The following is a 13579-nucleotide window of genomic DNA, read 5'->3' as shown; positions in this document are numbered from 1 at the left end:
CAAGGAAAAAATAGGAGACCAGGAACAAGACCAAAGAAGGAAGCAACAGTACCAAGAAATAAGTAGGTTGATATCTTAAGGAATCCAACAAGTGCTGCTGTTTTAAGGATAATTTCCAGATCCCAACAGACTTCTAATGAACTCCTTGCATTTCTTTTACTTTGCAATGAACTATTTTTCTAGCTGAGTAACTGGTACTGGGAACTGTGTTAATGCTGCAGAAAGGTGTATCTTTCTTTGATTTCTTACAATACAGCATGAAAGAAAGCGGGGAGGGAAGCTTTTGTTCTGAAGCAGAGAAAGCCTTTGGGTTACACTGGTACTGCTCCAGAATGGAGAGATGCCGAGTACCTGAACACCTGACATAAAGCTTCCAAGAAGTGGTTGGTGGGATAGAGGCTGCTTAGCAGACACAAGGCAGAGAGTTTGTGCGTCCACTTTAAAGTACATTTAGAAACCACCCTGAATACTGCACCAGGGCAGGTGCAGATGCTCTGTTAAGGAGGGATTCCCCACCAGCTGGGACCAGGGACTTCTGGGAACTCCGCAGAGCTCTCTCTAGTGCCCTAGATAACAAAACAAAATAACGGGCCGATACAGTAAAGTCCGCGGGAGAGCGGGCAAACGCACAGGCCACTCTCCGGTGCGCACAATTCAGTATGCAAATTAGGCCCGGCGGTAAAAACAGGTAAAAGGAGGCGCTAGGGACACTAGCGCCTCCTTTTCGACCGGAGCGGCGGCTGTCAGCGGGTTTGACAGCAGACGCTCAATTTTGCTGGCGTCGGTTCTCGAGCCCGCAGCCAAGGGTTTGGAAACCGGACGCCGGCAAAATTGAGCGTCTGGTTTTTGAGCCGCGGGCTGACTTCACTTTTTTTTTTTTTTTACTTTTGGTAACTTTCGGGACCTCCGACTTAATGTTACCATGATATTAAGTCGGAGGGTGCACAGAAAAGCAACCTGTATGACAAAATGCGATGATTGAAAGCATCTAAGGCTGTGGAAACATCCAAAAGGGCCAAAACAAAATCTTGTCCATCATCAAAACCTCTCCTGAAAAAATCAGTGCTAGACAGAAGTAAAATGTCCATATTTAGACCCTTGCGGAATCCAAATAAACTGATCCAGCACTTGGTACTCTTATATGAAAATATGAAATCATTAAGTTGTTTCAAAACAGCATTTTCTATTATTTTTACCATGAAAGGGAGGGAGGAAATAGGGTGGACATTGAAGAGATCAGACACATTCCCAGCTCAGCCTAAAATCAGTTTAAACTGAAAAACTCTGGAAATTTAGATAGGTTTAAACTGAAAATGAAGGCTCCTAATTATCCAGCAGCTGTAGTCAGATGGCACACCCTAACGGCATGCTAAAGGCATTGGTTTAACGCAAGCTGAAATGAGGACTGAAGTGAAGCAACACATCCACTCCTGGCGGAATCTGGTTCTCTATGGGAGTCTCGTTCATGCATCATTCAGACTGGGCCTTGCTCGGTTTCTAGGATTTTACAATGTTAACACTTATGGTGGCATGGAGCTGAAACATGATTGCTTATCAGGTTAAGTGAGAAGGAGTCAGCATTGGAGTCCTGAGGTGGTGGTGGGTAAATTAGTTCAGTTGTCAGAAACACCGCTCTGATGGTTATGAAAGGGGACAAATTATACTACTGGTTTAGTGAGAATGCTCTGGACGAATGCCTGGTCGATTTTTTTTTCTAGTATGATTTGTTTTCACCAATCTATGTTATTTGGTTGAAAATGAATACAATGCAATTTCTTTTTTATTTTTTTTTAGGGGCAAACTGAGAACAAAGAATAATTTAATAATGCTATTTATCTGTGGATATCGGCAGATAAGCAGGGATTTGCAATCTACATCGGTACACTACCATAGGTAATGGCTTATTTCTGACTTACCCTCCTTTGATGTAATCTACAAATGTGTATTCAGACTCAACCTTGAAGGACAGAAGGGTCACCTAGGAGACAAAAATTCAGAATGCTGTCTCAGGCATCAGATACTTAGTTACTGTTTTGGAAATACAATGAGCATGGTGATGATGTTGGCAGGGCCGGTGCAAGGGTATTGGGCACCCTAGGCGACCCTTGCACTGCCCCCCTCTACCTGTTTTGGCGCCCTGAGAAACACACAGTCTCTATTTCTCTTTGCCGCAAGCGAGATAGGCCCCGTTTGCGGCACCATGTGGCTGCTCTTCGGCTCCCCCTATGGCTCGCGCCCTAGGCGACCGCCGAAGTTCACCTAATGGATGCGCCGGCCCCGGATGTTAGACTAACACAGAGAGGCTGTGCTATCAAGCAGAGAAGTAACCTAGTGGTTAGAGCAGCAGGCGGAGAACCAGATAAGCCACAGTTCAAATCTGATGCTGCTCCTTGTGACCTTGGCAAATCACTTCATTCTCCATTGCCTATATATTAAGCATTTTCCCCATAGACACACAAAAAGAGAAAACCTTTAGAAAATAGGCCTCATAAATTGTAAAGTCTTCTGGGGTAGGCGAATGTCTACAATACCTGAAAATAACTTGCCTTGAGCTACCAATGGAAAGGCATGAGGTAAATCTAAAATAAATATTGAAAAAAATAAAATGAATGTTGAATGTTTGCAGACAATAAAAGAGGTATGTATGTATGTGTGAGAGAGTATATGTGTAGGGGGGCTAACCTAGGAAATAGGGAAACTACTTACTAGCTGGCTGCTAGCTAAACTTTTTCGCTGACTGGGAAACTCCAGAAATATGGTGGGAATTAATCAGCCCCTTGAAAAGTTACTTACAGTTCCTGAGTTGATGTATTTCTTCTTTTTGACCTTCTTCTTTGGATTTAAAACCTAAAGAAGGCAGAGTGATAGATCAAGGATACCCCTGTTAGTTTCCAGAGATGCAAGACATTTGTTTTCATTAGTGTGGATACTGGTGCATTTATCACTGGAGCCTGTTACTGCTACCAGTCAGATGTGGGGGGGGGGGGGGGGGGGGGTGTGTGCACAATCAGATGCAAGGAGAAGGACATTTCACGCGACGGGAAACAAGCCGGACGCGGGAAGACAGCATTTTGCTGGTATACTACATGGGGGAAATCCTGGATAAGACCTACTCAAAACAGCACAACAGGCAAATCTGCCAATGTGGGGCAGGGAAGCAGTCTGAGCGAGAACCCAATTAATGCAGAACAGAGGAAATTTTGGACTAGCACCTTAAGTGTGGGGTGGAGGATCAATCTGGAATAGCAATGTGGGAGAGCATGAAAGTATTTTTATTTACACCATAGCCCGCTGTATGGTGCTAAGATTGTGATGTCTGGAAATCACTCAGATCGATTCATCCAGATAAAAACAAAACAAAACTGTCAGTGAGTGGAGCCAGAATCAATGGTTGTGTGGCTGTTTAAAAACCTTTGATCATTGTTGGCACTGGAGAGATGGAACATGTGCTGTGTCTATTCTTGGTGTTCTCTCCTCACCTCATACACACTGAACTGACTCTGTCCTCGGGATAATTCCCTGTAGCTCGTGGTGAACTCCCCAATGAAGTCATGGCTGCCAAAAAAAAAAAAAAAAAGAAAAGAAAGAGGGTCAATTATAAAGGTATTTTGAGATATCAACCTTCATATTAATGCAGTAACTCTAGAGAAAAGAAATGGTCCTAGATAGGTCAATTGGAAGTTGAAATACAGCTCCCTTTATCATTATATTTCGTAAGTGGCAAGCTTTTTTTTTTTTAGTATTAATGATGGAAGATTTCCCAGTGCTATGTTTGATCATTAACTCATAATTGATCGGCGTGGAGTCCCAGTGTTGATTTTATATCACATGGGGATCAGTTGTTTTAGACTATGTCTCATGGTCGCTCATTCTCTAGGCTTCTGTTCAACTGGGGAGAAGGTTATCTCAGGGGCATCATAGGTCTTTAAGAGCTTTTTCCAGATGTGAGGCAGAGGAAGCTCTGCAGAACCTTCTTGGTGTGGGATAAAGGGAGCTCTGGACTGGAAGTGATACCATCAGTGTGTGAGAATTAGGGGACTAGGAACTCAGAATAGCTCCCACTCTCAGTGTTGGGGGGGGGGGGGAATGTAATTACAGTAACATCTCAGGCTGAGACACAGGGACACCTGTCACAGAACATTCCCTGTATGGGATGATTTCTTCTCAGTGGATGATGGCAAGTTCTCGGACAGAGGAATCCCTTGCTTCCTCTATAAAGACATCCAGCCTGGGAAAGTGAGAGCTCTGAAACTGTATCCTTATAATATGGAGCCCTAGCTCAATTCATCTTAGTGTTGCACAGAGGACTCTCTGGAGTTGTATAATGTAGTCTCCAGTTATAAGAAAATTATAGGTGTTCAAAAAGATGTGTCTTTTTAAACAGTATCACCTTAATATAGGGGTGAAGGTATATACATATCTAAAGCACAGGACTAGCATATACTAAGTAATTTAAGCAAAAGTGTTCATATGATACTACACACGAGTAAGGAGATAGGTATGGGTACATATCGGCCAACTGATACTGAGAATGAATAAGGAGGTGTGGGATGGATATAGATGCCAGAATGTGAGGTACTGGGATAGATGTGGAGTCGAGTAAAGACACAAATAGTAGGCAGGCACCCTATACAAGTATTAGGTTTCAGTTTTCCAAGCAAATGTTTACCTTCCACCCCGGTCCCAGTCATACACATCCACTTTCACAGTCCTGAAAGAAAAAAGCAATACAGAATGGTCAAAAAGTATCCATAGCTTGGCACTTATCCATGAAAAGAAATGATACATAGTACGTGTAAAGGTGCTGTGAGGAAGTTTACACTTTCAGAGTCCTATCTGGTATTGATCCAGCACTGCTGAAAGAGACAGCTGATAAGAGGGAAGGCAGTACCTGTGAAACTCACTTCTGTAGTGCCAACTGGTGCTTACCCAGGAGAGGGGGCAAAAGCTGCTGACAAGTTCCTACCAACTGTCCATGGTCGTAACTTTGAATCTGTACCTAGCTTAACTGATGAGTAAAGAGGAAGGATGAAAAATGGAAAAAAGGCAGTCACGGTGTCCAGACCTGTCATAATCCCCATTGCAGAGGGCTCGCACGGGAATAGTGAACGGCTGCCACACAGGGTTCAGTGTGTTCTTTATAACTTCTGTCTTGTGGCAGATGGTGAAGCTGCAACAGACACAAAACAAAGGTTCAGTCCAAATCCATCCAGCTCAGGAAGAACACACTCTGGGGATAATTTTCAAAAGGAGTTACGCAGGTAAATGTAATATACTATTGTAGCAATTTTCAACAGCCATTTACTCAAGTAAAGTGCACTTACGCAATTCAATGGCATATATTGTGGCAATTTTCAAAAGCCCACTTACTTGAGTAAATGCTGTTTAAAATCAGACCCTTAGTGAAGAGGGGAGTGGGTGGCAGCTTCCAGATTCAATAGAAAATAGAATGAAGTCTGGGGGGGGGGGGAGGGATATTTAATTCAAGAGGGCTCTGTGGAACAGACATAAAAACTCCTAGTTTGCATCTGACCTGCAGTGCAGACAATGAGGCTGCAAATAAAATCTCACTGACTCATAAGCAGGGGAAGATAAGGCACAGGTAGAACATGCCAAACACAGGTCTATGCACCAAAGTCCCATTGGGTTTCCTACTCACTTTGCTTGGGAAGGATTTGGCCTTTGAAACCATAACACTTGGCGAAATGGAAGACATGGCTGATAAGGCAGCCTAGCCTCTCTGCTGATAGGGCATCTCTCTCCATACTAGGATCTGAAGCTCTCGCCTTGTTTCAGCCAGTAAGAAAAGTATCCCTGGGGGATCCTATTCCACCAGAGTCTGCCCCTATCCTACATCTACAGGAAAACTCATTACTGATGGGGATTTAAGGGCAAGTATTATTGTAACAAAGGTGTTTAAGTTTTAAACTTGAAAAGTGGTTCAGTGTTTCAGTATGATTTTCCAGGAAAAGATTATAATATGTGTGTATAATATAACATATTATTAGAGTAGTTTGAGTTAAAATTCTTGTGCTACTACGAGCGGTAGCAGCCTAATAATTCCCACAGTACTGTAAATACTGTGGCCGTATTTACAGCAATCATTTTGCTAGAGTGTTCCCTATAGTCCTATTAAACTTTCTGTAGTATGCGGCATCATAGTAAATACTTTTGCCATCATGGTAAATTCTGATAGAGTGGATTCCTCTGAAAAGCCCAACCTTGTGGGACTAATTGAAAATGTTCTTGCAGTAGGAATGTCTCCCACAGGCCCTTTGAAAATACACAGTACTTTGAAATACATTATACCATGAGCTACAGTTTCCACCAAGATATTACAATGCCATAGTGTAGCTTGACTTGGTTTTGTTTTGATTTTCATGGGCACATCAAGTGACAAATGCAACCCTTTTTGGCCCACACAGTGGTAAATGCAACCCTTTTTTTGGGTCCGTACAGAAAAAGCTAAACTGACTAGCGTGACAGCTTGATGCGGCTGTTTCCAATGTGCTAAGCCTCTTTGAATTGGAGATAAGCGAGGATGGCAGAAGTTCTGACTGGCCCCTGCTCTTCTTTGTTTGCCAAGATTCCCATCTCTCCTCCTCCCCAGTCCCCAGAGATCACCTCCAACCTGCTGACCATCTCCAGAGTAGCTCAGAAGAGCCAGAGGGTCAGCAGAAGTCCAGTTTGTTGAGAGTTGCCTCGCCATTGGTTGACTCTTTCTGCCAGGGCTCTAACATACCGCCTGATGGCCAAACAGCATTTAGCTTATTCAGGCATATATTTTTCTGTTAAGGTGCAGGGTGCTAGTGCTCAGCACCCTTTTCAGTTCATGATAACACATTGTCTTCCAAGCACTACAGACCTCATTACTTTTATAGCATGAGCTAGTAATGTTTTACCTAAAAAAAAGGAATAGCTAACCAATCCTGTTGGTCAGAAGACTAGAAATGGTAAGCAGTTTGGAAGCCTAAATGGCCCCTTCCACCTTTATGCTTCACTATGTTCTTTTTTTTGGCATTCATACTGCTGTTTTCACCCAGAGGAGAGAGCAGGAGGGAACTCACGTCCCGTCCTCATTGCTGCGGTAGAATACAAGAAAGGGGTCCGATTTTCCAAAGAAGTCCTTCTTATCCAGTTTGTTGGCGCACAACTGCATGGTGGCGATATCCTGCAAAACAAAATATGTAAATCAGAATCTCAGGAGAATGTTTACTTATCAAAAAAACCAAATGTGACAACAGATAATGACTTCAATACGCATATCATCTACTTATGCACTCTTTCTACTGCAATACTGCAGACCCTAATGGATCCCCTCCATCACGCTGGTTTTCTTTGTGCTTGTCCCATATTTTCTTAAATTCTTTACTATTTTTGCCCTCACCCTTTTCATTAAAAGTAGGAATGTGCATTTGTTTCAAACAAATGCACAAAATCTGATGAATGAGGCTATTTTTGGTTTGTGACTAATGGGAAAAAAAATGAAAATAGCCTCAGACAAAATTTTGGAGTGTTTTCATAATCATATGTTTAAAAATAACAAAACAAAATGGGCCTCTGGCAGGACCGTGCCTTGACTCAAGGCCAAATCCTATCACTGGGGCCAGGCCCTAGGCCTAGGGCCAACACCAGGCCTTATTCAATGGAGGGTCCCATTGCTGAGACCCAGGCCTAAGCCCTGGCCCAATACCAGGGCTTGGCCCAAGGCTGAGTCCTGTCACTGAGGCCCTGGCTTAGACCTAAGCCCAATTCCAGGGACTGTTTCTAGGCCGAATTTTATCATTGAAGCTTGGGCATAGGCCCAGGTCAAATCTCTGGGCCTGGCCCAAGCCTGGGTTCCATTGCTAAGACCAGGCTCAATGCCGGGACCCTGTTCTCTTCACCGAGGCCCAAGCCAAGGCCTAGACCTGGAGCCCAGGACCAGGCCTTTCAACATCTTTTTTCCATTTTTGTTGACAAAAGATGATCCTGTCCACTGAAAGGGCACCTTCCTCCCGAGCAGAGAGCACCATTTTGATGTACACCATTGACATGTACATCAAAATTACAACATTTGCTCAGGAGGAAGGTGTCGTAGTGGTGTCACTGCAGTGCATCTCTTTAGGTGGGCAGCATTATTTTTTTGTCAACAGAAGAAAAAAGAAGATGGCAGAAGACCTGGTGCTGGGTCTCCAGGCCTGGGACTTGGCAAAGGAGCCTGGTCTTGATCTGGGCCCTAGGGTCTTGCCTGGCCCTATGTTTGAGCCTCAGTGACAAGATCTAGCCTATGTGATGGGACCTGACCTTGGATTGGGCCCCAGTGTGATTTGGTGATGGGACCTAGGCCTAGACCCATTTTTTCTTTAACATTGAAGGCTATAGGGTCTATGGATTGCTTTCCCCATTGACTTCAATGTAAAAAGTAAAACAAATGAGACGAACACATTTTATTTTTGTTTGAAACAAATCTTATGAATGACTGTAACCTATGAAACAAATGAACGAACCAAAACACATTTTTTGATTCTGTACCCTCCTAAATGGAAGACTGTTCCTTGCATCCCCTCCCCCTTTCTGTGAAGAAATGTTATTTTTTTAGTAGTGCTTTTACTAATTTATTTATATTTCTCTTTTCAGCAGTTCAAAGTGGATTGAATTAAGTAGTGTTGTTGGTTCTTGTGTAATACTATAAGGGAAACTGATATCTCTTATTATAATACTGTCAGTTATCAGCAAACCCAGGGCTTAATTTGTAGACAGAAAGGAAGTGGAACTATGGAGGGGGTGATATGGGGGGGGGGGGGCCTGGGGCCAGATCTGACCTAAGAAAGGGGTGGGACCAGAAGTATACACACACACACACATACACACACACACATACTCACACACACACTAATACACACACACACACACACACACACACACACACACACAAACAAACAAACACACATATACTTGAATCAAAGCCATGTGGCTGCCCTTGTCTCAGAGTAAGCTGCTCCACCTTCTCCAAGAGCCGGGGGCCCATAAGTTATCCGTGCAACTACTGAGTCTGTTCTGTTTTCTCGGGGGAGCCAGAATTAATATACACTGCCAGCTCTGCTCTGATTTCTCGGGTCCCAGAAAAAAGGTGGCAGAACGCCATTCTGGGTTGTTCTGCCAGAAATGAAGCCCTCAGTAACAGACATAAAAAGGGGTTGAATTAGCATCAATTTGAAAGTTGTGAGCAGAGGTTCCATTCAAGACCAGGGCTGAAGCCTTAACATTCGGCACTGCTGCTTTTACCTTTCAAACTTGTGTTAAGTCAAACCTTTTTTTTTTATGTCTGTTCTTTGCTCTGCCATGCCCGCTTCAATTTTACTCCTTCCCCTTCCGTTCCCTGCAATACAGGAGGAGAAGTAGGGTGAGGGGAACAAGAGGGGAGGGTCCGGATTAGAGAACAGACTGGATGTTCTCTTCTCTGTGTGCTCCAGCTCAGCCCATCTCCTTTTCCCTGCAGGCTGCCTGGAGGAGGATGGGCTGGAGCAGAAAACCCCTGCTGCGCTGCATCTTAAACCTGCAAAGAAGTGCCAGAACTGCCTTCCACCCCGTACCCTCACAAATGAAGCCTTGAGCACACCAGATCCACCATGGGAATAAACCTTTTTCAAGTTTACATGTGTATAGTTGAGGGCTGGGATGATCATAGAATATAAATAAGGGGGAGATCCTTCCCCTTATCAAATGAAAGTCAGTCATTTTCAGCAAGGTAGATGTCAGATCCATCCACCACCTCCTCTCCCTTCCCAAGTTTAGATCCCATTATTGAATATTCACGGAAGCTTTCATGCCCCTTGACAGACAGCCGGATGGATTCAACTTTTTCAGCCCTGATTGAAAAATGCTATAAACAGAGAAGTAACATGGAGACATGCTGATATATGAAACATATGCAAAAGAAGCAGTGAGCAGCAACCTATAGAAATCAAAATACAACAGGAATCAGTGCAAAATTAAATACTAAGTGCAAATATATTCTGTATATGGGGGTATCTCACATATCAATTATAACAGCGCTCACAGTGAGACTAACACGTTCACCCAAGTTAGAATTCTCTTACCTCATTCAAAAACGTATTTTCAAAAAATCAAACCAAGTGATAACATTTTTTTTTCCAAACAGTGGACAAGGCTCATCTCACTTCTTCTAGTCCAAAAACCTGCATACTTCAGACCAGACAGTGGCCATGTTTTGGCAGAGAAACTGCCTGTTTGGGGAGTGAACACTGAAGGAGACCACTGCGGAAATCAAATTAACCTCCAGATGTGAATCTCTTTTCATGGTTCAAGTGCATGGAAATAAAGGTTAATGAAAAAAATGTTTTAAACAGACAGGGAAGCTAGATGATATATATATACCTCAGTGCAGGAGTGGCCATTGGCCCTCAAAGATTACATGGTCTTTTTATTGAGCCTATTACTAGGGATGTGCATTCATTTAAAACAAAATAGGCAATGTCAATGGCATTGTCTATTTCATTTCACTGAAATCATGAAACAAAAAAAACACCAAGGGCGGATTCCAAGATGGCCGCATGCTAAAGGACAGAGCTCCGTGGACCCCCTCTTGCTCTATAAAACTTGGCATTCTTACCTTTTCCTCTGTTTTTCCCCATGGGCAAGAGAAAGGGCAAGGCTCAATATGTCAGCTACCTCAACGCCGAAGGGCCCGATGGATAAACATCTCCTCTGGAGCTGGGACCCTCAGTTTTGCTCCGTAGAGCAGTTGCTAGATAGTTTGCTGGGCGATAATTCATCGGCTGCAGTCCCTGACTTGAAACTTTCACTTACTCCAGAGCATCGCCGAGGACCTCCCCAGCCTGGGGTCTCTGTGGCCAGTATCGACGGGAATGGAAGTGTTCTATTGCAAGCCAATGACATTGCAGCGCCAGCTCGGTCGGCACTGGGAGATGCCAAAGTTGAGGAGCATAGCTCTGGGGAGTCCCCTTGCTGTGCAGAGGCAGCGGGACTGTCTGTTGATTTTTCCTCTCCTATGCCTATTACAGAGGGAGTTTCTAAAACAGAGGTATTTTCTTTATCTTTAATTAAACCCCAGAACATAACTTTAGACTTAATTTGGGAAGCCATTATGAAGCTTTCTCTTCAAGTGGCACAATTTATATCGCACCATCAGGAGTTATCTACTATAGTTCAAGAGTCACAGTCTCGCATAGCTGGAATTCTACCAAGAATGGAGCAACTGAAAACTAAAGAGACTTGCCTACAAAATTTGGTGGGAGCTATTTCTTTTGTCATCTGTACTTGCAAAGTGGAAAATCTGGAAAATGTTATCTGTCGTCAAAACATCAGGTTAATACATTTTCCCAAGAAAAAATTGATATCTCCTTTGGAGATGCTGTGCAGATATTTTATAGAAAATTTGAAAGATTCAGAAACCGTGCTCCCTTCAGTTTCGAAGGCTTATTATTTGCCTATGAACCATAAGAATTCACAAGAAAAAGAGGATTTTACACCTCCATTAGAATTATCACATTTATCTTCACTTCTTGAAAAATCTTCAGAAAAGGAATTGAGTCTTCTACTCTAATAGTAACATTTGCTATTAAGTCAGATCGTGATTTCATTTTGAAATTGTTCTTTCGTAATAGGGATGTCTTATTTCTAGGACTGAAAGCGCAAATGTTTCCTGATGTAGCTAAAGTAACTTAATCAAAGAGAAAGCATTTTCTGCTGATGCATCCAGCTGTCACTAGTTTGGGGGCTTTGTTTTGGCTTTACTTTCCATGTAAATGTATAGTTAGATTTAAGGGAGTTAAATATGTATTTTTTGAGCCCTCCCAGATAACTTTATTTCTTAATGATAGACCCTCACAGGGACCTGCTCCCTCTGTCACAGGTTACAGGTTTCTTATGATACCGGCATTCTAAAATTTTTTTGAGGGTTCCTTCCCTTCATTCGGTGTTATTATTGGTCTGTATTAATATTATTAATTTGTCTCTGTATTTTCTAGCTTGGAATTCCCCTTTTAATTGTGGGCTGACAGAATATGATTGCCTATAATGTTGTTTCCTATTATAAATGGATTTGTATGTGCTATTTCTGTACAAGTTTTTTTTTTGTTTCCATGAATTTTTGTTGAAAATTCTAAAAATAAAGATTTTTTAAAAACACGTCAAAATTTTATTTTTGAGTTTCGTATTAGTGTGCACTAACTGAACTTAATGCATGCTAACTTAGATTTTTTTTATTTTTTTTGTTTTATTTTTATTCAATTATATTTGACAAGTTTACAAGAATATTATCTTACATTAGGATAATATCATAGGTACATACACAAATTAGTAAATATAGGAAAATAGAGGATAAAGAATAATAATCACAATGACCTATGCAATCAGACCACAATGTGGGGAGAAGCCAATAAGAAAATATAACAAAAGAAAAATCATCTAGCCTAACTTCTTCTAATAGTTCACATCTTCAACATCCAATAGGAGTTGACAAAGATATTTAAGCATAAAGGTTGCTCCACGCTAACTTGGATTTAGTGCACACTAAGGCCTGGATTTTCTAAGTTCACAGAACTTAGAATATCCGGCAGTAATGGGAGGCGGGGCAGGCCTGCGAAAGCCGGCAATGATTGCACCGTGAACCCAATAGCGCCACCGTGAAAGGTTCTGCTATTGGGCGTGATACTGGCGGCGATAAGGATTCTTACCTTTTGCCGTCAGCAAAGTCATCGTGGAGTCTGCCCCTAGGCCAACATGACTCCTCCCCTTCCGGTGTGGACTCCGCCCTGATTTAGATATCGCACGCGAAAAGGGACTTTTCGCGTGCAATACCTTTGGAAAATGACCTCCTATGTCCAGTTAATGCACAATAACCATGAAATTAGGGGAAAAAAAACAAAAACCAAAACACATTTTAAAAAAGAAATCAAGCAAAAAATGACACAAAATAAAAACAACACAAAAAATTAGCTCACACCCCTACCTATTACCGAGGCACCTTATGCGCATAAGGGAGAAGCAAATCTTCATTTAAATTTTATGAATGGCGAAGAAGAAAACCAGTACTGCAAAGCATAAATAACAGATCTTTGCAGTTTGAATTTAGCCTACATTAGTATAACATTTTTCATGTAGCCAGCAACCCAAAATGCTCCACTATTTTATTCTGAGGTCCATATTCAGTCACTGGCCAGATTACAAAGTTAGGCCTGGATTCATCATTCCTCGCAGAATGATGAATCCTGCGAAAACAGGAGGCGGGCCTGCAAAAGCCCGCAGTCTTCGCACCATGGCGTTGCCCCGGCTGCTGGCTTTCGCACCGAATAACGCCACCGTGAGAGGTGGTGCTATTCGGCGTGCTACTGCCAATGATAATGTTAGTAACATTATCGCCAGCAGCGAAGACACTGCCGATTCCGCCCCTCCCCTCCCCGCCCCGATTCCTCCCCTCCCCCTAATTTGCATTCTATCACATGCAAAAAGGCCCTTTTGACATGTGATGGAGACTTATCGCACGCAATACGGCCATATCACGTGCGATAAGCCTTTGATAAATGACCCCCTTAGCTGGATAAACTTAACTGGC

General features: G+C 42.7%; 1 protein-coding gene across 5 annotated transcripts in view; it reads right to left on the bottom strand.

Annotated features, from left to right (window-relative positions):
* Window positions 1-13579, bottom strand: part of CPNE9 (copine family member 9) — a 221794-nt gene that overhangs the window by 20825 nt on the left and 187390 nt on the right. For all 5 annotated transcript variants that reach the window (XM_029601130.1, XM_029601127.1, XM_029601128.1 and 2 more), the window contains 6 exons: window positions 7068-7171; window positions 5066-5170; window positions 4670-4711; window positions 3480-3555; window positions 2794-2847; window positions 1917-1978 (listed from right to left, as the gene is read on the bottom strand). In XM_029601130.1, the coding sequence (XP_029456990.1) occupies window positions 1917-1978; window positions 2794-2847; window positions 3480-3555; window positions 4670-4711; window positions 5066-5170; window positions 7068-7171 (443 nt within the window). The remainder of the gene's footprint in view (window positions 1-1916; window positions 1979-2793; window positions 2848-3479; window positions 3556-4669; window positions 4712-5065; window positions 5171-7067; window positions 7172-13579) is intronic.

This window comes from Rhinatrema bivittatum, chromosome 4 (assembly GCF_901001135.1).
Source record: "Rhinatrema bivittatum chromosome 4, aRhiBiv1.1, whole genome shotgun sequence".
In the NCBI taxonomy this organism is placed as follows: Eukaryota; Metazoa; Chordata; class Amphibia; order Gymnophiona; family Rhinatrematidae; genus Rhinatrema; species Rhinatrema bivittatum.
Note: the sequence above shows the minus strand (reverse complement) of the source record. Positions and strands in the feature narration are given on the sequence as shown.